This window comes from Halichoeres trimaculatus, unplaced genomic scaffold (assembly GCF_033239565.1).
Source record: "Halichoeres trimaculatus isolate MK-OKI-2021-1 unplaced genomic scaffold, fHalTri1.1 fHalTri1_scaffold_10, whole genome shotgun sequence".
Taxonomy (NCBI): Eukaryota; Metazoa; Chordata; class Actinopteri; order Labriformes; family Labridae; genus Halichoeres; species Halichoeres trimaculatus.
In genome coordinates, this window is record NW_027437187.1 from 34,871,842 (window position 1) to 34,898,713 (window position 26,872).

Sequence of the window (26,872 nt, forward strand, 5' to 3'; positions counted from 1 at the left end):
TCAATGATCTTTTACTGCTCTCGCACAAAGAAGCCATCTTAATCAGGATTCCATCGAACGGTTGTTTTTATTTTTTTCTCGTCCGAGCCGTCATGAGGTTTGTTTGTAGAAAAAAAAGGGGCTTTTGAATGGGACGTGGCCCCAGTGGATTTGGGAGAGTGGAAAGTCTGGATGCGGAGATTTTTTCCAGCAATTTTTCAGTTAGGAGAGTCATGAGCTGAATGCAGGAGAGAGGAGGGGGGCTTCTCGGCATTCTTTCTCCAACACAATAAGCCCCGTTAAACCTATAGGAAGCCGACGCACGGCTCCCTTCATCTCGTAAACAACCACCATTTAACACACACACAGGAACACACACACACACACACTCAGCCTCTCAAAGGTGGCTCTGCAGATACCGAGTAGGAACATTCCTCATTACAAAGCCTGCTGCTGTTATAATGTGAACACTAAAGTGAATGAAGAGAAGTGAAACACACACCTGTGGATGTTGTCTTGTCGGGACAGTTTGCAGGGAGCACCCGCCACCTCTATGGTCACCCCGGACATCTTGAAGCTGTCGGTCTTGTCGAAGCCGAAGTTGAGGCCACACAATGTCACAGTCGTACTGCCTCGTATGGGTCCGGACGATGGGAAAAACTGAAGCACACACAAGGAGCATCGTTGGTATTCAAAAATCCTTGAATCCTCTAAGCAATATACCAAAAAACACCAATTCCAGAGTTTTTTTGTTTACATCGTCCTCTTTAATGACAAGTTATCCCCTTACTTTACTCACATATGTGAAATAACGGATTCTGATTGGTTGATTTTGACTGGTTGAAACCAAAGCAAAACTGATCAAACGTGCCGTAAATCAACCAGAAGAAAGATTCAAGCGATTTCACCTCTACCTGTTGACACTGTGGCAAATAATGTGAGTTTATGTTAGCATTTTTAGGTCGACAAACGTTGAAGCACAAAATTTTACTTTTTCTTAGCATAAAATTGGCAAACATTGGAGAAAAAAAAGAACTTTTAAATATCCGGCTGGTCTTTGGAGTAATAACAGTAAGTAAATAAAAACTGGAGCCCAAACATCTCTTTGAAGAAAGTGGAAAATATACTGTCCTGCAATCCAGACACCATCCCCAGAGCTACTGAGAGCATCTCTAAGCTGCTGATCTCAACCAATAGCAACAGAAGCTGCATTTCCATTACACCTAGAATTGCGCAAAACCTAAATATTGCAATAAAAAACAGAAATTGATTTTTTTCTTGGCTATTAACTCTTGCATTTAAATTTTTATCTTTAACTTAAAGGTCTGTTTGTTGATTGAGAAAGTTGTTTGAAATACTAACTTTATGGTTTTACCGTTTGTGAATGTTTCTGTGATAAAAAGAAACATGTTGATGACATTTCAGTTAAAGTGTAAATTGTGAACCTGCCTTAATAAACATGTGGGAAAAAAAGTAAGGGAAATACCAAAATTTCTAAAAACCCCTCGAATTTTGATGAAAAGTTTTTGCGCTCCATGAGGCGGTAAAAAATTGGAAAAAACACACCTCCACTGCCATAATCCTCTCCCAAAAGTCCCTAGCATCGTCATCATCATAAATGTCTGGCTGGATCTGGATTTAACCGAAGTTGTGGGCAATTCTAGTCGTAACGGAAAAACCGCCCAGGGGCACTTGTTCTTTTTCAAAACTTTAGAAATATCCATTTAATTTTGAGAAAAGGTGTTACAGAAACGCAGGTGTGTGTTTTAAGTTGAGACATTAGCTTTATTTTGGTTTTAAGTTTCTTTGACGAGCTTTAAGTTTGTGTTGGTTTTGGCGCCCCTAGTGGATGAAGGGACCTTGCGTTTCTTCATTTTATTGATAGACTCTCAAGTTTGAACAGACCACTACAGAATAACTGCTGACTGTGGGTTGGAGTCAACATTAGCACAAACAGATTAGCTTGTGTTTTAGCCTTTAGCTTGTGCTCTATCTCTCTCCTGTTTATCTTTCTTCTGCTCTTCTGTCCTTTTTCTGTCTGACTGTTAGGCTCCAGTGTCCACCATCACTACAAAATTAATCACAGAAATCATTTTCACACAGATCTCTCTTCTCTCTGCTCAACTCTGTTGGCTGGTGTAGTGTTGTGCCCTGAGAATTAGCATTCAAAAATATCAGATTTTGGCGCTGATAATCTCAATTTAAACCATGAATTATGAACAGGCTAACATGAACATCACACATCAAAAGTTGTCCTGAACAAGGAAAAGTGGCGTTATAAAAGAAAATCACCCAAAAATCCAATGTCAGAAATATATTAATAAGAAGAATATAAAATTAGAAATTTGAAGGAATATAATAAATTGAAAATATTGCTATTTAAAATTAACAGTAAGACAAAGAAATTCAAGATCAGCACCAAACATTAAACTACGAGAACTGGTAAACAATGAGTAATGGACAAATGAAAAATTATTTTTTCATCTTTTTTTATTGCACAACTCTGCAAAGTGACTTTTCTGCTTATATCTTTAAATCTGTTTAAAAATATTTGAACCTCATTTGCCATTAAATTTTATTCTATTGAATTTTTGCTCTCTAATTGATTTTTTGTTGTTTTCCGTAATATATTTTGCTGACCCTTTCTTTCAATGTTTGTTTATAGCTCCGTGAAACACTGAATTGCCTTTTTTGCAACAATGTGCAATATAAACAAACTTGCCTTGCACTACCAACTCCTACCACAGGGGTCACTGCAATCAACACAACACAAACAGTCCTCACACAGCCTTTAAATCAATATTTGTGTCCACTTGATTTATGTCTTTGGTCCTGCTCACCCTGTCCGGTTTGTCATTTGCATAACCACTTCACATGATCTCTTATGTAAATACTGTAAAGGTAAAGCTTTCACCTTCTCTTCTTCAGATATGTCAACCTCTTTTCACCAACAAGAGTGCTTTTTTGATTTAAAATCTGCTAAAGTAAACTTTTATTCAGAACAATTTATCAAACAATCACTGAAAGAGTTCATTCCAACAAAGATTGAAAGTTTTCTAAACCTGAGATTTCGCTCCTGCATCCTGAGCGGTTTCACATTAACAGTGATGGTGAAATGTTTGACACAAAGGGAAGCAAATACTGTTTCCAGTTTGGTTTACTGGAAGCTTTGGCCCGTACAGTTGCCAGCCACATCATGTGAAAGAGAGGGCACATGCCAGCAAGTTAAACTTACAATGAACTCATTTGGATTTATTTCAGTAAAAGTGAATCATGGTGCAGTGAGCAAACAAGCTGACAGATATTCTAGTCGATGAAAGGAGTAATTCAGAGTCAGCTTTAGCGGGCCCCCACTTGGTAACAGCTCAAGATGACAAAGAGGAAGAAGAGGGGGTCGGGTTGAGTTCTGGTAAGTGCAAAAATCCCATGATATAATTCAATTTGCTGACACAGAAGGTACAAAGTGCACAGTGTCAAACACTCAGGGAAAGGATATGAGACGCTGTAATGAGACCGTTCTGCAGAGACGTGCAGCAGGTCCCAGAGGAAGAGGTGTTTTTATGAGTTCCTGTACTTTTTGGTTTTAATTCAGACAGAGGAGGCAGCTTTTTGTTCCCCTCTTTAAGGAGACAGTCTTTAACAGCATGTGGTGCTGCTTTAAAGCCGGGAGGAATGAACACCACCCACAGTGAGCTGCTCAAAGCCTCACAGAGTCAGAGCCGTGTTTAACTGAACGACGCCGCTGTAAAAGCTCTGACATTTCAGGTGGGACCATGACCTTCAGAGACGGCGCTCTGCAAAGACAAACACAGCGCAAACGTACCAATCACGGGTTTAACAGACAGACTGGTTACATGAGCTGCGCTGAGGAGGTGAGGAGTGAGGAGTGAGGAGTGAGGGACGGTTTGAGCAAAGCTTCAACCTCGCATGACGGCATCACATGATCGGCGTCCCAGCAGGAAGCAGAACAGTTACACAAGTTCACTTTGAGACTTTGGCACAGTTTGGAAACGGGCAGAAAAGAAAAGTTTAATTCAGAGCCGGATCATTAAAGAGTGGTGACAGGTGTCTGCTCTTACCTTCGTAATCACAGGTGTGCAGTAGTCCTGAGTCCAGACGGAGGAGGACGGACATTCTTTGGCTCGGGTGCAGCGTCCATCGCACCAGCCGCACTCCGTCACACGTGAGGACAACAAACAAGCGGTGCAGGTGGTCAGCTGACTGCAACCAGGGCCAATCAGAGGGACCTTAGTGATCTAAGACAGAGGAAAGGGACAGTGTTATTTCATCGCAGTGAAAAGAAAGTTTACATCTTGACTGAATAATTATCGTCTTATAAATGATGACCTTGTTTCCTGTGGCGATGAGCATGGCTCCATCTGATTGGTCAGAGCCCAGCAGAGCGACGCTGGCAGAGACAGGTCTGGAGTCCAGTTGGAAGTTGACGTGAGGAGACGCAAACCTGGAGAACACAACCTGAGGGATGAAGAAAAGCATCACAGTCACAATCTGCTCTGTTCTAGTAAAATAGCACCAGATCTTCACCAGATCAGATGGGCCAATCAGAGTGACAGGGGTTTTGGAGTGGGGAGCCTTAAAGGGACAGCAGCTTAAAAAAAAGTGCTTCAAACAGAGGCTGAAATAATATTTTTTTCAAAACAGCAGGGAGAGAAAAATAGTTCTTTTGTTTCTAAAGCTGTTTGTTTAAAGCTGCAAAACAGCACAGCAACTCCTCTTTAAAAAAACTGAGGGGAAAAACTGAAAACAAGGCGATTCAAGACAAAATAAGAATTAATGCTAGGCTACATCAAGACATATCAAAACAAATTCAGACCCTGTGGAAGTAGCTAGACATCATTCAACAACTTAAAGGTAGGGTCTGTAGGAATTTGCTAAAAAAAAAAGTGAACTTTTCTGCTCTGTTGTCACTTTTGGGCCTCCATACATGTGTGTCAGTGTCTGTGTCTGCCTCAACCCCCTTCTCTGCCTGGATGTTGATGTTTTGGTTGTTTCAGGATGTTTCTGGTCAGTGACAAGATTACCTGAGCCAATCCCAGCACATCCAGTGTGCAAGTGACTCTGTGTGTTAATGATAGCTAGTGGTAGAAGCTATCTTTAGCGGCTACGATAGCGGACGTAGCATGAAAAAAGAAAAACATAATCAAAGTGGAATGAAACTCCAAACAGAAAAAGCTTTTTCCTAAATGAAGGTGAAGCTTGGCTCCACTTTCACGGACTTTCAGGAACTTGGAGAGCAGCACGGGATGAAGAGTGACGTGAGTTAGCTTTCTGCTAACCAGGTATGTGTCAAATACCTGTGATTAGCTTGTGCTAACATGCAAAGTCAGGTGCACAGCTCTCGAGTCTCTCCTACGTAGAAATGTGATGCTACAGATGGTGTCTGGGCTAGTGGGTGTGTTCACGTAGTCACGGTTGGGGGCGGTGGGTGTGTGCTGCCGCTGGCACTGAGCCAAGGAGGAGGAGCCCAGTTTGAATGTTGTGTTTTTTAACAAGTAACGAAAATTCCTGCAGACCACTTAGACTTTGGTCAAACATGGGCACAAAAGCCACAAACCATAAATTTTGACCATAGTTTTATTCAGAGTAACTCAATTATTGTGTCATAATAACCATATTTATACAGCCTTTTTTACTGGACATTTTCACACATAAAATCAGAGTTAAAACGTCCCTGTGGGAGCTCCTCGGACACATTCAGAAGACAGAAAGAGGACGATCTGTTCTCTGTCCAAATCATCTGTTCTGGTTCAGACGGATGCAACCCAAAAAAAATTTGTGATTGTTATCTGAGATGTTCTGCAGGCACCGCAGAACAAAAAATATTTTTCCTTCTTTCAGATTCAATCTCTGGTAAAAGAAGTGAAATAAAAGCAGGAATATTATGACAGGACATTTGTTTTTGAAGACATGGTATGATTTAATCGTTTTAAACAGGTTGCTGTCAGATCAGAGTCGGTTCATCTGGAAAATGTTTGATGCTTATTCGCTGTGAAACAGGATAAAGTTCCTCATTTTTTAAGATCGGCTCATGGGTTCAGCTGAGGACACCTGTGGAAAGGAGGGTAGTCTTTGTTTCTGTCACTTCCTCACTGTTTTTCTCCGTTGCTGTGTTCATTAGGAATGTTTCACTCTTTTTGGGCGATGATGAACGGCGTGAAATAAACATGAGTGCAACATAAGACGAGGCGTGGAGACCACAGAAGAGGAGAAGAGTCACCTGGAGACAGAAAAACAAGCCTAAGGATGAATAGCTGGGACGTATCAGGTAGATTTTGGGCGTTTGTCCAGCAGACTTTGACCGTGAGATGGTGAAGAAACGTGATAAAGACTCTGGCATCTTCTTCCAGCTCATCCCAGATCAGAGTTGGGCAATATTGGGTTTCCCCCAAACCAGCTCCACAGGGTTTCAGTCTGCAGGTTTTTAAGCTGCCTATCTTCTTAAAGCGGTTCTGGCAGAGCTTGGACTGATGTTGGGCTCAGTATCTGGCGCAGTCAGTGGAAACGCCATAAAACGCAGGCCGTGCTGAAACGAAGCTGCTTCTCAAAGTCTTCTCTTCACAGTGACTGAAACCAAGACTGTGGCACTACCACCTCTTTGAAGCTTGAAGCTGTTGACTCTCAGAAACTGGTCTTCTAGTTCTGGTAAGGCTCTGCCAGACCTCTTCCTGTCTGAGTCTCCCAGCCCCAGTTTGTGAGTTTCTTTGGATGCTGAAGGGAACTGTCCTCACTGAGCTCACCTTGACTTCCTATGACTTCATTTCTCTGGAGCAAAAATCAACACTGTCTACTATCATTGCTTTCCAAAGAGAAGCAGTCCCACACAGCGGACAAGTTTGCAGCGTGGTTTGAGTTACAGCAGCCATAAAGCGAGACGGTGCTGAAAACACTGGAGCGTCCCGAGCGTCAATGGGTGCGTCTCAAAGCTCCAAAGTTCCATCCTTCCTTCCTCCACTTGCGTCGTTCACTTGCGTCTTAGCCCCTCCCACCAGAGATGCATGAAAGAGACGAAAGGAAATGAAGAGAGGAGAGAGGATGGAGGAGATTCGTTGTTAGAGCAATGGGACATCCTCTCCTCTGGAGCGTCACATGAAGCGACGTGTTTCAGTGATGACGGCATCAGCTGATCACCTCTGGATCATCTGTCAGTCAGCTCTAACAGCTGTTTGCGCGTCTGCACATGTGCTGTTGTGACAGTGTCACCAAAAACAAAAGTTTGATTAAATGAGGGAAGTGTTGTTGTGATTGAAATGAATGAAAGTGGGATTAATGAAGTGAATGAAAGGATTTCAGTATAATGAAAATAAATCCCTGTTAGAAAAAAAATGTAGGATAGGACGGGGTACCTGTTTGTATCCTGATTTGGTTTATGGTCAAAAAAGAAAAGAAAAGGAAGGATGAAATTATAAAAAGAGGACGTGGCGTCAGGAAAGGGGCGGAGCAGAGATCAAAAGGGTGGCAAGGTCCTGGAAAATAGAAAAAAAGTAATAAACTGACTGGGCAAAGGTGAAATAATCTTAAAATAAACGTCCCAGAGGTGTTTACTTGAGTGTGCCGCTAAATCCCTACGGATCCCTCGGATTATCTCTTCCTAGGACCAGGAGTGCGCATAGACCGATGGCTTGGTGGATTTAAGTTGTTCCAAGGGTGGTGAGATTTTTTCCTGGTATACCAGTGTTTTTCTGTTGATCGATCACCTTTTTTGGGGGTTTTGGTTTTTTTTTTCCGGTGTGGATCACTTTCGGGGCTTAAGAAGATTCACTCCGGCTTTCGTTTGGAAAGTTGACCTACAAACTGCCTGAAAGACATTTTAAAAGGACTCGAAAAGGACAAGCGGGATAATTTTCGTTGGAAAGGAATTTTTGCATTATTAAGAGAGGGAAAAGACTGTGTTTGGGGTTCTGTTTGAGAAAATATTTAAGTTCGAGTTTCATTACGTGCTGGGTGCGCAGGAGAGGCGTTCTTTAATTTTGATTAAAGGGTAAATTTTTGTTTGATTTAAACACCGTCTCTTGAGAGTTCATTGATTTCATTTGTTTAACTTCTATTATTTGGTCTGCTTAAATACACCTTTTTTTGGGAGAATTTATCAGTTTCCTAAAAGTTACCCCCTTGAGTGTTTTAACGCCAACTCGTCAAGGGTCGTCTCCTTACGCTGTAATAACTCTGATCAAACAGAAACAGTAACAGAGATTTGTCTGTTTCTTTAACCTGTTTATCAAACACGTTACCATGAAGAAAACCTGCTCTTTGTTTATTCTGTGTGCTGTTTAGAAGCTCGAGGATCACTGCGTAATTGTGAGATTATTTATGAATTATTGAGCCTTTATCTAGAGCCGTGTGTCTCAGGAAGATATTATTTATTAGATTTGACTTTTCTGTATTAATCCTCTGTTATATTGATTTGATGATGGTTGTGTTCAGTGTTTTGTGCTTTAAACTCACAACAAACACTTTATTACCAGATTTATGATCAATTTCTGAACGATCCTCTGTGCCTGTTTTCAGCTCGTCATTTCTCTCTCATTGAACTCTGTTGTGTTTGTGAAGTTTCATGTAAAGTCTGAGCTGCTGCAGCGTCCAATCAGAGAGTGATATTCCATATGGGGGCGTGTCTGTCAGTGAAAAGACCTCCGCAAAGCCGGCTCTCATATTCCCTTGATCATTGCTCCTCCGATCAGTCTCCTCCATCCTCTCTCCTTCGAGCGCAATTATCGCTTTGGGACAGTCTCCAAAATGGCGACAAAGAAAGTACTTCCGGAGATAGGACGGAGGAGGCATGAAGTTAACGCATTGAGACGCAACCTAATGTATCAGATCAAGACACCCCAACCAGGAACTAAAGGGTTAAATCCAATAAATCCATCCTTGTGTGGATCTAAATGATGAGTTCACACTGACGTCAGTCTGCACCGGATTCCCAACCTGAGCTAACAGCTCAGAGAGGCTCCCACATCGGAGGAAAAACTGGTTTTGGGGGCACAGATGCAGAGGATGCAGCTGGAGGCAGAGACACCTTGTTCCCTTCATGTTGTGAGGCGTGTCAAACACACTAACACACACCTTCACACATGCATCACACTTTCCATCATTAATCCCTCACACGCATGAAAAACACACCTTGTATATGTCATAAAAACACATCATCATACATGCACACACTCAAATAAAGGGGCAGATAACCATGCACACACACTGTTTGCACTGTTCCCACTTGTTCTCACACACACACACACACTTGCAGTCAACACACCTGGACTAGCATTTATCATTTGTGGTTACGCTGCAATTACAGGCTTGGGAGCAAACAGAACAGAACAGGGTCTCTAATGGGGGTGTGGCTGCTCCGGTTACACCAAGCCCTCTAAATTATACCGTTCCCCATCACACACATGGAAATAGATACACTTTCAAACACACACACACACACACACACACACACACACACACACACACACACACACTCTCTCTGCCGTGTCAGGATGAAGCAGCAAAGTCAGGTCTCTTACAAAAACAGAGCACTGCTTTCGTGTTATTGTTGGGAAAACAAATCCCTGACACGCTGCAGGACACACACCTGGCTGCCTGTAAACACACTGTCACAGTGTGTGTGTGGTGCATTGTAAACAACGTACAGTGTATTAAAGCAGAGCGTCTGCATTGTGAAGCTCTAAATGTGATTTTGCAGGTCGGCCTCGCGCTCACTCGCGCCTTGTTCCCAGCATCCTTCGCCCTCTGTTTGAGCCTCATGATCAACGTTAGCTTGAACGGCGAGCATAATGGGCGGCTTTCCGCTGGGGACTGGGCCATACAACAGGCATCTCTCTGGAGGTAATAGCGGTGTAAATTACAGCTTATTGTATTAAGCAGGCCGGGGGAAGTTTGGCCCATAAACACAGCGGCTGTGTTATTCCCACAGTGGTCAGGCTGGAGCAGAGGGAAACACTTCCTGCGCCAGACACGGAGGAACAACGCTCCGTTTCTCTCGCCGCGTCAGCTCCCTCTGCTTCCATTCCTCCGCAGGGAGCAGGGCAGGAAAATGAAATACATGAAAAGTTGACAGGTTTCTTTTATCGTGTTAACAATGAGCAGCCGGAGCGAAGCGCTGCGGCGGAGCTCAGGGTGGGAGCAGGTGGCTGAAGGGTCGTCAGTTCACGTTAGCGCTCCGTCTGAAAACCAGCGAGGGAAAGTGAACGGTGACTGTTCCACTTCACAGGAACTTTGCTCAACTGTCAATCAGCCTTCTTACATTTGCATCATTTGCAAACACAACTACAGTGGCTGTTTTTGCAGGACACGAGAGTGTCTGAGCTTTTTAAGTCCAAAGTTTGTGTCCTTCATGAAAAGAAAAGTTACGCTGACGAGTGATTTAATCCCAAACGAGCTGAGTCAATATTTACTCGACAAAACTCTGAACTCTGAACTGTTTTTGTCTCATTTCTCATCAAAAATGAGTCACTAGACTTAATATTTGTATTTTAAGAAACAAGAGGCCAAAAATAAGGCCTGGGTTTCTCATAATGAGTGAAAAAAACTGCCAATGGGAAAAAAAAGACATATCTAGTTTCTTGAAATGTGGAATGGACACTTTTCAAAAGTCACATTGAACTATTCGCTTATTATTCGAATCGTTCCCCGACTTCCTGCAGAAATAAAGACATAAAGATCCGGATCTAGATCTCTACCTCCAACTTGCTTCTATTTCTCATTTTATCTAAAATGTTATGATGTTATTAAAGAGGTTTTTGTCACTGAACTGCACAAAGCAAACAGCTTTCAGATGCACTACAACCTTAAAACCGTGAGAGTCATAAAACAGGGGAAAATTTCATTTGAAGACCAAATAGTTGCAGGAGTCTTTCCATTTTTAAAATGATTAAATGGTTATTCAAAAATCTCAACTTTTCTTTAAATATATCAGATATGTAACCCATCTAATAGATCTACTGTAAAGTAAATTCGCATATCGAAAGCGCTTTGTTTATTTCTTATTACAGCACGTAACAGACTTTAATTTGCTGAGTAATGTGTCCCACCCTGCCTCCTTCAGCCTCTCTTTTCCAGCTGTTTTACCCCAGTGGCAGATTCTTCTTGTATTGAGTGATTTAGGCGCCATTTTTGACTTGCAACACCTTGAAATAGTACATTTTTCTGGACTTGCTTGTCTAGCGAAGTCCCTTGGTTCTCCGTAAGATCAAGGGGGGAGGGCTGACAGACCAAGACCTCAGTGAAAAGAATAGAATAGAATAGAGAATAGAAAATACTTTATTTATCCCCGAGGGGAAATTCAGGAGTCACCGCAGCATTTAAGAAAACAAAAGTAAGAAAGAGATTAGAAAGTGCAAAAAGGTCCAAAAGAAATTAGATGACGACATCCCATCCACCACTCGTCCACCACTCTCCAGCCCAGCCAGTCTCCACCTCCACAGGGTCCAGGACTGAGCTTCTTCAGCAGTCTGTTCAGTCTCTGTCTCCTGGATCCTGTCTGCTCACAGCAGGCGAAGCTCCTCCAATGTGGCGCCGGCGTCCGATGTCAGCTCCGTCAGCCACGTCCGTGAACAGCATGATGCCACTGGGTTAGCACAGCTAGCTCGTCCATCCCCCGGGGCGAGATCCCACGTTCCGAACAACCTCCTCCTCCTCAGCTCGAGGGAAATCATCAAGCCCTACACTAGTTAGCATTGACATGCTACAGGCTGCTAACAGCTAATTTTACATGTAAACAATGCAGCCATGGATACATGTAGGATTTCCAGACAAACACAGGAGAAAAGTAGTAAAAAATATCGCCAAAGCCACAAAAAGATTGGTGTCCGTGACCGACAATGAACCATACAAAGTGATGATCCACTCCAAATACAAAGATGACGAAAAAGAGACAAAAAAATTACAAGAAACGGACAAAGACGAGAGAGCTGCTGCAACAGGCAGCTACTTGGGTAGCGCCTAGCAACGGAACTAAAGCTGAGGGGTAAGACAATTTTCCCAAGATATTGATATTTTTTTTCAATCAGATATCCAATCCTTTGCTTCTCCACGTAAATATTTGCCTTGTTTTGAATTGTTGGTTGTATTCTGAAATTGTTTGTTGTAACGATCTAGCAATTGCTGCTTTAGCAACAGCTACGGTTGGTACCAGAGGGACTTCACTATGGTGGGCAGTGTTGCCAACTTTGTTGCTATTTTTGGCAACTTTCTGGACCCCCCTAGCGAGAAATTAGAGGAAAGTGACTAGCCATAAATCTAGCGACTTTTTTGGTGGTCGGAGGCTTCTCTCTGTCGCTCCCTCCTCACTGTGCGTCATGCATTGTGCATGTGGCTGCCTGCCTGAATGGCCAGCTGTACACTGCAGACACGAGGACTGCTTAGTTGACAGGTAGGCAGCCAGGGTTCAGCCTACCTACAACCCCCCTGTTGGACAGAAAAAAAAAAAAAAAGATCTGGTGACTTCTAGCTACTTTTGGGCGGGCCGATGACTTCTGATGCTGAAGAGTCGGCAACACTGGTGGTGGGCTGCGTTTCATGAGTGATTTGACAGATAAGCTGCATTCAGGAGCTGCATCAGCTACATAAGCTACGATAAGCTAATGTCAAAGTTACAGACGCTATAGCTTCTGGATACTGTAGCGTTGGCTTAATGTTAGCCCTAATCTGACATGGGTTCATCATCAGTTTGTAAAATGTGTTTCATTTGGAAGTAAAAAAAAAACAGTCGCTCTGCCTACGACAGCTAGCAAGAGACTAGGGGTGGATGACGAGGAGGGAATCAAGTAGCGTCTCGTTTCCGAGAGTTTTCTTTACCTCGTTTCTTTGGCCTTTAAAACACAGATCCAAGGGGAAGGGGTGAGAACGACAATTGGGATTGGCCCCAATTGAGGTCTTTTCAGACTTTTCGTGGGAGACTTTACTAGAAATGAGACAAAAACACTTTCAAAAAAACTTACTTTGAACCTTCTATGGTGGATTAACCATCCTCAGCAATTAGCAACCAAAGTTCCCTCCAGTATTGATCTGTTTTTGCTTTTACATTTTTATTTTAGGATTTTTCACCAGAGGAAATGAAAATGTGAGGAGCAGAAAGCCAGTTATCCTGTCTTGGAAATAAGGATTAATAACTTGTTGCACTCAAAGGGTGCAGACGACCACACTGGGTGTCACTCCTATCAGCTAAAAACAGGAAGCTGAGGCTGCAGATCACACGGGCTCACCAAAACTGGAGAAGACTGAGGCCCCGTTTACATGACGCCGAAAACGGTCGATTCCGCAAACATTTCGTTGCGTTTTGGCCTTCCGTTTAGACGAGACCACGTTGCGTTTTCAGTGAAAACGCAAACTTTTGAAAACGCTCCCCAGAGTGGAAAGATCTGAATCCGCTCCTCCATCCAGCTTCGTGTTAACACAGAGCGGACCGTCTCAGGGTGAAACGCTGACGTCACCGCATGCGCACTCGCAGTTTCAGGTGAAGGCTCCGCGCTCAGCCACATTTCCAGTAGAGCCAGCAGGTGGCGGTAATGCGCGTTATGACTGGAATGCCGACCGTCTCACACAACAAAATGGCAAAAAAAGAAAGAACAGAAGAGGAGACTTCTCCTCCTCCTGGAGTCGTATGAACGCGGATCGTTTTCACGCCGTCCTCATGTAAACGCGGGTGGCTTTTGAAAACGCAAAGGAAGAATCTGTGCGGGAGTCTCCGTGTAAACGGGGCCTGAAAAACTTGGTCTGATCTGATCAGTCTGGATTTCTGCCTCATGTCAATACAGAGCCAAATCTCTGAGGAGGGTTTCAAGCACCCTGTTGACTCCACGACACCAAGAGTTAAGGCAGCTCTGGAGACAAAGAGGGGCAAGACCTGGGACTAGCAAGGTGAACCTGAGAAAGTGTATTTTCAGGTGTTTTAAGACAAGTTCAGCAAGATGCTGCAGAGTGCATGCTCCTCTGATTCACCAGGAGATGAAATGCAACACTTCTCTGCAAAAACTAAAGATTTCACTCAGAAAAACGAGGGGAACCATTTATCTTCTGTTGCCCTCATTAAAACTTTAAGTTTGGGCAAAGCTGGTGCAACATCTGTGTTTAGAAATAGCTGAATACGTGTGGAGGTGACCTGAAAATCCACCTGCAAAGTGTGCAGTGATTCATCATATCCGGAGCCAACATCCTCCAGGTGCATTTGTTCACAGATGAACCAGGCTGATGATATTTTTCTTACTGTCTGACCTGATTTTATTAAGCACAGAGAGACGATGGCTGCATCTAGAGACTCCTGAAAACACGTTGCTAAAACGAAGACGATGCTAGTGACTGACAGCTGCGCTCCTTTTCGAACAGTCACAAAAACAACAAATCAAAACAAAAACTGAAGGAGGTCCGGAGACTTGAGGAGGAGGAGGAGGAGGAGGAGGAGGGTGGACTGTGGAGAAACACAGCAACAGCTGCACGGGACGCTCAGAGAGCAGAGATGCCGTGCCAGTGAACGTGTCAGCGAAGCTCGCCGTTCACCATTAACGTGCCGTTCAGCTTGTAACCCTCCATCCTTCCCTCCTTCCTCCTCTCTGCAGCTGTCCACCCTCTTCCACGTCTCTCTCTGCTCTTTTTTTTCTCCACGCATGTCTTTTCATTCTTGTGTTTCAAAAATACGTGAGGTCATTCAGATTTTCTTTACGTTGGCTTTGATTCGTCACAGTTTGGGGGTCCAGCTCTGATTCAGCACACATGAAACGGAGGGAGAGCGGAGTGAGTCAGACACGCAGCCACGCAGCCACGCAGCCACGCAGCCACGCAGCCTCATCGTCAGAGCTTAATTGCGCTGAATGAACTTCCAGCTAATGGACCCCCAACAGGCCAAGATCCACAGTTAAACTGCAGGTGCACTGGCACCTACAGTGACAAAACCGTCTCCAGAGCCAGCTTTTGGTCCAGACCGTCATGGAAACATGTTCTCATTTAACACTGATGGTGTGATTTGTGTGCAGGCGCTAAACTTGGCGAAAGCTGTGTGAGGAGAGTAAACACACAAAAGCACTTTCTGGAAAGTGTTAAATGAGTTCAGGAGACAGGTGAGAGATGAAAACCTCATTTTTTAACCACATGTGGTCTGATTCAAAGACATGACCGAGCAGTTAGGTCAAGCCCCCTCGAGCTGTCGGCTTCTTCCCCTCGTGTCTCTTCCTCTTCCTCCTGTTTCCTGCTCTATCCACCGTCCTGGCCTCTCTGGGTGACGACTGAAGACTGAATGCTGTGTTTTACGGCAGCCAGAGTCAGATTTATGGCCCCTGTGATGGCCCCTGTCTTTACGCTGGTGGCTAAACTCATTTGCATGTTTCCTCGAGGTGCAGACGTCCTTCAGGTGCTTTCCCTGTCCCTCCACCAGACTGAACACACCTCTTTCCCCTAATTATTTCTTCTATTAACTAACTTAGTGTTTACAATATAGTATTTTTTTTTCTCTTGGTTGGATTGTGCACATGGCTCAGAGGCTTGGAGATGACACACCTGACAATCACTGCATTGAGAAAACTGGTTTATATCTTTTTTTCGTAAAAAACATCTTGTTGGACTTAATTTGAGCCACTTTCACCTGAACAGTCCAAGCACACGTTGCATAACTTTCATAACTCTGGATGACCATTTAACTCGCATTCATTTATCACATGCTGCATGCATGCATGGGGTGGGCGGGTTTTTGCCATCGGTTAGTAATCGATAAGTTTTATTTTTCGTTAGACTGACCTTGAGAACAGGGATGATGTGTAGGTGAGTCTGTTTTTTTAGTGTTTATAGAGGGATGTGAATTTATTTAAGTTAATTTTGAGTTTGTGTGTTTTATGTGAGAGTGGTAAATAAAGGTAAAAAGAAAAGAGATGAGTTGTGTCCGCTGCCCTTCCTGCTTATTGAATTATAAAACTTAAAGTTCATAAAATCTGGACACAAGTCTTATTTAAAGACATCAAAGTACAAAAATGAGGCCTGAATTGCTTGAAGTGAGAAAGAAATCTGACAATAAGGTAGGAAATATTCATTCTGTAAGTTTCTTAAATAGAGATGTGATTTTTATTTAAAGAACATTGGCTCTATTTATATGCAGTCAGAAGTTCCTTCATGTTTGAATATTAGCAATAACCCGGTTGCATGGCCATGTTAACACCTATAACCCTTTGAATAAAACAGAATTTGCTCACATACTGGTTTTCCTTTGATATTGTCCTGGAAGAAGACTGTACATAGAGAGGACAGCGTGGCTCCGCCATTTATCATTGTACGGTTTTGAAGCCAAAATTCTCCCGTCACAGGCACAGCCATTGGTAGCCAGAGTCTGCGCAGTAGAGATGATGAGGGATTCTGGGAGAATCTGAGTGGAGCTGGGTCACAAAAATAGTATATATTTTTTTCTCTCAAGAGTCTAATCACTTCCTGACTCTACCTCCCGACATATTTTACAATCCTGAAAAAAATACACAAGAACAGCAGCTGTCAATCATCGTTAAACGAGCCATAAAGCCTCATCTTTAACCTCTAATAACTAATGAAAATGAAACTTTTCAGTAAAAAGAGGCCCTGAATACAAGGCAGCCAAATGATATCTTCAAATCACCACAACAATCAGACATGAGAAACATTTCTACCAGGTGTATTAATTTTTTAAGTTTGACCACAGCCCATCTGGAATGACTGGAGAGATGGATTTTTTTTTTTTTACCTATACTGCAGCCAGCCACCAGGGGGAGCAGTTTTTGTGGCAACCTCACTTAGGTTTAGCCAATTAGGTTTATTTTTGAGTGAATGGTTCAGTCTGAATTTGTTTTATTAAGTTCATTTATTTGGTGCAACTTCTTTGGTCCAGTCCCACACCTTGTTTGTCAAGCGATTTCTTAGGTTGTGAACATAAAATGCTTTCTTTATATCTATAACAACGCCACTTTGGCTTTGGCTTGTTATTTTTGATTGGGTTTTACTTCTGTACAGTATCTAGGGAAGTAAGACATGTTTTTCTTCTTTGCCTTGCTACGATGGTGTCACGCTATTGTGTAACTGATACGGCTATCAGCATCCAGTTTACACGCCGCCTACCACTAGGGGGCACAGTTGGTTGTTGTAACGCAAACAGAACCAGGTTTAGTCCATCCAACCCGTACCAAACTGTCCTGGTCTAAAGCGGACTGCTTGGTGAAAAGTGGGCTTTATATTCGTTTGAGTACAGGAAGTCCGCCGTGCTTCTGTTGTTGTTGTTGTTGCTGTTGCTATGGATACAGGAAGAATACTGACAGCATGTAAACGTAGCCATTGGCTTTTTCCTTTTTCACAAACAATTCAGGCTTCATTTTTGTCTTAATATCTTGAAATAACACAATTTTTTAGCTGAACTGGGCTCATTTTAAGCCTTCACATAACAAACATAAAACATAAAAACTTGCATAGTTTTCAGTTTTTTCTGGCCTGATTTGGATTATGCTGCTAGATTCTATGACGTAGCTGAAGTTGCTAATGAAGCTGGATGTTTTAGGAATTAGGAACTTAAACTTGCTTAGTTCAATTCTGTGTGAGCTAAACTTTGAACAAGCTTATTTTTGGGGATGCAAATCTTGCAGGAGACTGGTTCCTTTAGTAGATTTATCTTTTGTCAAATCAAAATAAATTTTGGAAAAGAAACCATGAAACCTTAACCTCACTCCAAACTCACCAAACTGAACCCTGATCTTAGTCTCTCTTCTGTCAGTCATGAATAATCTAAACTTGTCCCTGAAGAAGAGCCTCCAGTCACTGTCCCATTTTCATTAAAGAGCTGAAACCCCTCGACCCTCTGCTGCAGGACTCACAGGTCCTGTTCCAGACCCTGAAAACAATGAGGAGGCTGAAACCCTCTGTTTATACAACCATCGACCACATTCGCCGTGTTTGCTCAGATGGCAGGCTGGGACATTTTTGGAGGCTCGCTGAGCGCAGGTCAAAGGTAAGCAAATTGAGTCAACAGAAAGGTTGTAAGTCTCCCCCTGACCTGCTTCGCTCTGAAGCACCTGCAGCCGACTGTGAGCCGGCTCCAGCAGAGAGCTGTGGCTTCTCACGTACCAACATCCTGCCACATTTACATGAACAAAGAGGGAGGGAAACCGCACTGGCCACTGGAGCCTCAGGGCCTCTGTTTGTGCCTAACTGCTGGTATTTTCCATGCAAATGAGCCCCCACCTGCCTTTCAAGGAGGACGGAGGTATGTGAGGCCTGTACCTGGATGTGGCGTCCGTCTGCTGTGCCCAGGTACGCAACTGGGCGGCCATGCACGGGGACCACGGTGATGGATGTGACCAAGGTGTTTGTCAGGTCTTTCTGCCAGTACTCCAGCCGCTGGACGAACTGGGTCACCTGCAGGCGGTAGTTGCCCTCTTTCCCTTCATGGAGTCCCTCATGTGGGTCACAGTCGTCTGATGAACTCTGCAAAGGAGGAAAGCACAAACAAGAGGAGGGTTACTTCTTTGGTCCATGTCAAATGGAAAGTAGAGGTCATTTCTTTTATTCTTTGACATCTAGTAAAAAAATAATAGGCAAATAAATAAAAAATTAGGGTGTTGCTTTGGACCTGGAAGGCAAAACTTAAAAACAAATCTTGTAAGGATCTCCTTATTGGGACAAGCCTCAAACACCAAGGTCTGCCCTGACAGGCCTCCAGAGGGCTGGCCAATCAGAAGGAAGGGGGTTTCTCTTAAAGAGACAGCAGCTAAAACAAAACGTTTCAGACAAAGGCTGAAATACGGGTTTTCTACAACAGCAGAAAGAGAAAAATAGAGATTTTGTTGGAGCTGTAGATCATGTTTAATACACTACGGGGGTACCAGAAGGACAAAATAAAGACAAAAAAGCACAATACCCCCTCTTTAACACCAAATACCGTTTGTAAAAGTGCCACAAAGAGTATGGGTACCAAATTGGACCCAACTAGAAAGTGTGGGACCATCTATCCAATAAGAGATTTCTCTTTTCCTCTCATCTGAGACACAACTTGGGAAAAGCGATGGCAATCTGTAGCATCAGAGCCGCCAGCGCTGTTTGTTTCTGTGCATGTGGAGCTCACGCTGTGTGTTTACATTGTGATTCTGCAGCCCTGTAATGGGATGTACAGTCACACACTGGGATGCTAATATCAAGCTGTTGGAGCTTCAATGAACTGAAGAAGTGACATTTTTAACATGTTAAAAACAACTTTTTACTATCTGTAAAGATACCTACTGCTGAAGTGTCAGAGATTTTATTTTTCTTACAGAGGGTTTTGATGATTAAAGACACTGACACTAAATAAAATCCTGCGTTAACATTTAGTTGAACTAAATCTTCATCCCATCTGTCAATAAAGCCTGCCACCGCTCTACTTCACCTCCTACAACATCAACAGCCCACCAACTTTCCATGCACCTGTGGCTAACCTCAAATTTTACAGCCCTGGGAAGATAACTACATCTACAAAAAGACTAATCTGGAAGGAAATACTGATTTTAATTCTGTGTGGATGGATTTATTTAACTGACAACATGCTGGCTGAATATATTATTTATTTATTTATTTATTATGATATAAATTAATTTTTTTTACATTTTTCACATTTTTCAGATTTCAAAATTATTTGTATATTTTGCATTTAAAAAAATGTTTTTTTTTTTGCGTTTTTTTGTTTAATTGTTGCAACTTTTTAAAATTCCCAAATTTTGCAAATGAATTAAATTAAATTAATTAAAATAACTTTGAATTTTTTTTAAACTTCAAAACATTTTTTTCTAATTTTGCAATTTTATTAAAATAGAAAAAACTAAGACATCACATTTACAATTTTATAAATTCAAAAAAGGTCTACTTTAGATAAATATTTACTAGAATTAACTATTCATTGATTTTTACACACTTTATTGTCTTTATCATGTAGATAAATCAGTTTTTTATCGCGCCTAAATGACTTTAGACCAGGTTAGCTGAAGCAAAATGGGTCTAATATGAGTAAAGGTTGCAGACCTGGTTTAACATTTTTGGAAATTTATTAAAAAAGAAAAAAAAATACAATTTTTTTGCAATTTTAAAATTGTCTGTAGTTTTTGCAAGTATTTTTACATTTCAGTTTTAATATATAAATATATATATATATAAATATATATATATATATATATATATATATATATATATATATATATATATATATATATATATATATATATATATATATATATATATATATATATATTTTTTTTTCAATTTAATTTTTTTTTGCATTTTTTTTAATTTTGAAAGTATTGCAATTTATTAAATTTAAATTTATTTATTTTCATTTTTTATTTTTTTGGAAATATTTGCAATTTTTTTTTAAATAAAAAAACTGAGACAATACATGTACAATTTTATAAATTCAATTAATGTCTTGTTGAGATTATTTTTTTCTAGAATCAAACATTTTTAGATTTTCATACACCATATTGTCTTTATTGTAGTAGATATTTGTGGCTCCCGAATGACTTTAATCCAGGTGAGCTGAGGAAAAATGTCTCTTATGGAAGTAAAGTTGCAGACCCCTGTTTAGACTAATGATCGCTGCTTGTGCTGAACAGCCCAACGGCTATGAATCCACTTTCTCTAAGGAAAGGATAAGCTACATTTGACTTTACAAATCTGAGAAAAAACACTTAAAGAGTAAAATGGGCATAAGGATGGATGTCATCCCTGGACAGAATGAAGCGTGTTTTATTGGGGAGATTTTCTAGGCACTGCCAGCGCGATGGGATCCCTTTGTCCAAACAGTTAGCTCTCCTCTCCAACTGCTGGTGATATAATATCATGTTGAACTATCTCCTTTCATATCGGGCCTGCATGGGGGAGGGTTAAGAGCTGAGCTCCTAAGCCCCCCTCAGCTTCTCTTTCATCGGGCCGTGCTCGTAATGGAGGTCTCGGCGTGATAGTACCTCAGGGCAACAACACGCTTTGTTGAATCCACGTCTGAGGACGGCAGGATTTCATGGGAAACAGCGAGAGGACTCTCACGCTGTTTTTCATTCCACAAACTGTTTTTTTCCCAACAGGGCAGCTCCGTGTTTGCACTCTTCCTCCTCACTCGTCTGCTCGCTGGAGTCCAGAGCCAGAGTCTGTCGCTCCGGCTCTGCAGCTCTGGGTTTTGAATCGTCGCTGGGTTGTGCAGATTGTTGTGTCTGGAGCCTTTGGAGCATACAGTGAAAGCACGGACTGTAGTCAGAGCTTTTTTAGCCCTCTCCAGCAGCACCCGGCCCCCTCCTCCTCTGAGCGACCGGCCCTTTCCCCCCAGCTTCAGATCTTTTTGTGTTTAGTCATGGCTTTCTGTCCCAGCCTTGGGTTTCATTAATTATTAATGACCCAGGGTGGCGGGTCTGTCCTGGCTCTTAAGGTCCTTGACCTGGGTGGCTGACCAGGCTGCAGCTTTTTGTTGTTTTCTCAGCTTCAGTGGGTGATGACCTCTTCTGTGGCGTCTGATGCGTGGGGGAGGGGGCACAGGTAGACCTGACTGAAAGCTCAGCAAAGTGCATCTTTAGCAGAAACGTGTGTTTTTGTGACTTTAGACCTTTGTGTAAAAAACAGATCTTGTATCTTCTTACACTGAGTCGGTTAAAATCCCTCACAGGCTCATGGACTCTCTCAGTTTCTACCTGAAGGCTCTAACTCAGAGTTTTTGTTTTGTGAAACAAGCTGCTTCATTCCTGTTGAACAGATCTTAAGGACGATCTTTGGAGAAGAGAATGATGGTGAAGAAGTAATGAACCAGACATTTCTTTCTCACAAAGGAATCCAAGACAAAAGCACAAGACTGGAAGAGGAGGGAAAAATACAAACTCTGTCCTCTGACATCAACATAACCTCTCCTGTTTCTCAGGTGTCTCTGATCCCAGATGATCAGTGGTTTCTGAAGTGTTACCTGCTGCGTAAACATCAGCAAACTCTGTTCTCACTCACTTCTCCATTAGGGGGCGATGTGGGGAAAATATGTGAGGATGATTTTGAGACAGGATCAGGATCTGGGTTTCATCAGGACTGTTTTTTATAATCAGACTATTTTGATCTCTTACATAGCAAAAGGAAGGGAGGAAACAAGGAAAAGAAGTAGAGAATAAAGGAAGGACAGAAGTGAAGTAAGTTATGGCAGGAGGGAAAATATTAAGAAAAGGGATTAAGGACAGGAATTAAGGACAGTAAGGAAGGATAGAAGTAAAAAATAAAGAAGGTAATGAAGAAAAGTAGTAAAGAAAAAAAATGACATAGGGAAGGAAGAAAGGGGAGCAAAAGAAGGGAAAATGAAGAAAGTAGGAACAGAAAGAAAGGCAGAAAGACAGAAAAAAGAAAGAAAGAAAGGAAGAAAAAAAGGAAGAAAGAAAGAAAGAAAGAAAGAAAGAAAGAAAGAAAGAAAGAAAGAAAGGAAGTAAGGAAGAAAGTAAGGAAGAAAAGAAAGAAAGAATGAAAAGGGTAGAAGGCAGAAAGAAAGTAAGGAAAGGAAGTAAGGGAAGTATGTAAGGATAGGAAGACAGTAAAAAAAGGAGGAAATAAGGACTAAAGGTAGATGTGAAGGAAGAAAAGAAAGGAAATAAAGAAAGAATGGGAGGGAGAAATAAAAGAAGGAAGCTGTTAAGGGAAGGAAGTAAGGAAGGATAGAAAAGCAGTAAGAAAAGGGAGGACATAAGGAATAAAAGGTAGATGTGAGGGAAATAAAGGAAGAATGTGAGGAAGAAAGGAAGGAATCTATAAAAGAAAGGAAGGAAGGATAGGTAGGAAGAAAGGTAAAAAAGTAAGGAAGAAGGGGAGAAAGAAAAATGGTAGATAGGAAGGAAAAGAAGGAAAGAAGGAAAAAAAGGAAGGAAGTAATGAAGGAAAGGGAAGGAGGATATTAATAACGGAAAGGAAGAAGAGAGTGTAAGGAAGATGGTGATTGTTTTGGAACCAAGTGTTTTTTTGATTTCTTTTTTTCTTTGGCATTTTCTTTTTGTTTTCTTTCTGCTTCATTTCAAAACTTTAACCCAGTCTTGTTTCCTCTGATAAGTTTTTTGAACTTTCACATTTTCACATCCTGATAATCCATTAGTCTACAGACTTCAGCTGGAAGAGCTGAGTCAGGATGTAGTTTAGTGAGACCTTTCTGGATAGACTTTGTTTTTGTTTGTGCACATGATAAAAACTGTAAACGTAAACATCATTTAGGACATCATTCATTTCAGTGACGTAATTAAAACATAAGATATAAACTGGGGCTGTATGAAAACAGACTTTAGGTCTGACCTGCAGATGTCTGCGTCAGGTTTCCATTTTTGTCTCAACATGTTTCTACCATGTTTCTGTAAAGTTATATCCATCCTGTTTTTATTTTATACTGTGACTGCTCAGCTCTTTAAGTTGAGCCAGAAAGTACCCAGTGAAGCAGATTCATCATGAAAGTATTATCCTAAACACTCCATCTAGAGATGGATGAGGTTTTTGTTCTCTTATTTCTCACTCTCGCTGGCTGACCGGTAGCAGCAAACCTTGCATCGATTAACTCCCCTCATTGCCAGCGGCTGCAGTTTGAGAGAAAGTCGACAAATCATCCAGAGAAAAAATGTGGAGGAAATAAAAAGCTGGCGGAGAGGTTTGATGTTTTTATTCCAGAGTCCCAGCTGTGTGTCTGTGCAGCCAGCTGAATTACTCTCCGTTTAATAAAGTCCGAGCAGAGCAGAGTGGATCAGATCTGACAGATCATGACAAGAATTGATCTGGATCTGGACTAAAGTGAGGACACACACATGATCAGCAGGTGTTTGACTAACTCTGAGAGCGATCTTGACTTTTAGGCAGTTTCTTGCACTTCATGTCCTCCTTTTTCACTTTTACAGCCCTCATGAGGAATCTGCCTCCAAAGTAGAGCAGATAGAAGCGTCATCGCTCTGCAGATGATGCCACGCGGCTCACAAAACAGGCTCAGGGCTGATTATTTTCAGAGCAAACAAACAGGACTTTGGGGTGTTTGTTGAAGTGGAGCAGGGCGACGGGAGGGAGGACTGGAAAGGTCTCGGCCGAGGTATTCCTCAGGATCAAGGCGGGGAAAGTGGACGGTGGAGGAAAGGCTGTTTTGACAAGCTTGTTTGAAGCTCTGCTGCTGTTTCTTGGCATGTGGGCTGAGAGAGGACGTCACATTGACACGGCCGTGGGAGCCCACAGGTTGTTTGAGAAAGTCTGAGTGTACACAGTTCGACCAAGAGCTTCAACACCTAGATTTAAAGCCAGTTAGTTATGTTTGGGTTGAGATAGAGAGTAATTTTTCAACTAGGCCTGGGTGATAAAACGATAAAAATGTATATCTTGGTAGAAATATGAGACATGGATGGATTTTCAACAGAATTCATTCGTTCATGTTTTGACGGACAAATGATTAGCCAATCATATCTGGGAGGAGGAGATGCAAATATAATCATTAAATGCTTGCAGAGGGATTTATCAAACCTGAAACTGTTAGCGGTCACTGATTATGTGTCTATATTCGGCATGTTTAAAAGGCTGGCGCAAACCGGCACAGTGTCACACACAAACTGCTGAGGTCATTGTGGCAACGAAAGACGAGGGTGTGCGTATCAACACAGTTTGACTGTTAGAAAAAAAAACAGCGGATACAACACCATTTCTGAACTTTGGTTTTTTAACTAGGGCTTTGTGTTTTTGCTATGCTGGTCTTCACCAAGCAGCAACCTCCCGTCTAAGAAAATGAGACAATGCGGAAGTGTTAAAATCGGCTGTTTCTTGAGTGTCCGCTTGTGGCTGGCTCAGGAAGAACCAGAAGTCACACACCAAGCCAAAAAAGCTGTTGTCAAAGCAGAAATTAACCTATTTACAGCCTGATTCAAAAACGTTTCCTGTCTGAGTCGCTTATTTCATTATCAGCACACCCTGTACAAGGGGTGAATTTTTTTCTAACTCGGCTGTTCAGAGGAATTTAAGATCGCGAGCTCACCCAATCAGAGGCACAGCTCAGCGTATAGCTGTACACAAAGCCCTTGCCCCTACCAATATGGCCACGATTCCCAATTTGCTCCATTTTCCCTTTCATAAACAGACAGGTGACGTTGGGAAGATTATGTCCATGTTTTATACAGTCTATGGTCTCCACTCGTGCGTAATTAACGTTCATCTCCAGCGATCTCTAGAGAGCACAGGAGATGAACCTCCCCCTTCATCTGTCAGTGGCTCAGTTGAAGGACCACTGCCACTGAATGACCTCCGGACTGTTGCCAGGGCATTTACGATCTTTGTCAGCCCAGACACAGCACTGACCAGCTGCTTTGTGTGCACAACGACGGCCCATACATCTGAGTACTCCACCTCCATGGCTTCAAACTTCATTTTTCCTTTATGACCTCTCTGCTCTCCCAAACTCTCCATGGCGACAGCAGGTAGCATGTTCTAAATCCTCATTTAAAGAAGCTGTTAGCTTCTGTTGTCGATCACCGAGTAGATCACCTCCAACATGCCCACTAATAACAAAGTAAAGTAGATTAGGGGTGGGAGAAAGAAATCTAAAATCGATATAGTGGGATTTTTTGTTTGACAATATCGAAATCGTTTTTTTTTTCAAGTTCAAATTCAAATTCTTCATTTCAGTCTTTGTTTATAAACTGGATCGTAAAACTTTTCTCCAGCAGAGGGCAAAATGTTTCCCTCTGACTGACATGATTTGCATCTTATAGGAAAATATGGCCCCTGATAAGGCACCCCAAAAATCGTAACGGAATCGAATCGTGAGAATAGCATATCGTCCCAGCCCTTTATCCTGACAATATCAACATTGACTGATGTGATAGGATTTTTTCTCATTTCGCTCAACCTCCTATCTGAGGGAAGATTTATAGCGTTTGAAAGTGCCTCTGATGTTCGACATCTCTGAGGCTGTTTCAGGAACATGACTTGGAGCCCTGGGACAGTCACTCTGGGGCAGATGTGTGAAATATCGTACACCTTTCTGCCCTTTTCTTAACCAGCAGCCATTGTCCCCAAAACAACAGCAGGAGGATAGAGTTTCGGTGTCGTGAAGCTCCTAAACCCCGTGGCACTGCTCCACAGAGCCAGGAGAGAGGGGTGAAAGGTGATCTGCGTGGTCTAATGTGGTTTTCAGACTCTCACTGAGGCCCCTGGGTGCAGTGTGAGTCGACACACTAATGCCCGGGTTATAAACCGTGGACTGAGTTACAGGCAGAAGTGGGTTTGGATACAAACACTGTCACAGAGGTGCAAAAATAGTGGACAAGGCGCTCATGCTAATGTACGAAAATAAACATAGTGTTTCTGGGGCTTAGCTGGAGTTAGAGGACCTGGACTCATGTGGTCTGTCTCCTCTCTGGCTGCTCAGCTGCCTCCCTCACTGGAATAACCGACCTTTGACCTCAGGGCTGCATGTGGGATTGTGTGCTCGAGACGGCGGAGTGGTTAAGTTGTCGCTGGCGTGTGTTGAAATGCATTTTTGGGAGAAAGTGAAATGCAGAGGAATGCAGAGTGCTTGGGGTGCATGTGTCGAGGGGGGGGCTGCGGTATTGTTGTGGTAATACTGGGACACACATTACAGTCCTCCACCTGGACTCAGGGTGCACGTTACTCTGCAACCTGACCCCCAGCGGCTCCAACAGCCTGACGTGTGTGTGTGTTTAGGCACACAGGTGGCTGCATGCAGTAATGTGTTAATGTGAGTCTGCCCCTGTGTGTGTGTGTGTGTGTGTGTTGCTGTAGGGGACTGTCAGGGTGTTAGGGACGGCTAAGAGAGTGCGAGAGAAGCTGACAATAAAGCGAGGACAGACCTGGCGCTCTAAGTGCAGCTGGCCTCACCCTCCAGTGCCCCCTGAAGACGCCAGAAGGACCACAAGCTTTGTGTGTAAAG

The 26,872-nt window shown here is 42.5% G+C and overlaps 1 protein-coding gene across 1 annotated transcript in view; it reads right to left on the bottom strand.

Annotated features, from left to right (window-relative positions):
* Positions 1-26,872, bottom strand: part of met (MET proto-oncogene, receptor tyrosine kinase) — a 119,103-nt gene that overhangs the window by 59,941 nt on the left and 32,290 nt on the right. Inside the window, exons 3-6 of the mRNA XM_074677943.1 lie at positions 18,217-18,420; positions 4,327-4,455; positions 4,059-4,235; positions 482-639 (exon numbers count right to left, since the gene is read on the bottom strand). Coding sequence (XP_074534044.1) covers positions 482-639; positions 4,059-4,235; positions 4,327-4,455; positions 18,217-18,420 — 668 coding nt within the window. The remainder of the gene's footprint in view (positions 1-481; positions 640-4,058; positions 4,236-4,326; positions 4,456-18,216; positions 18,421-26,872) is intronic.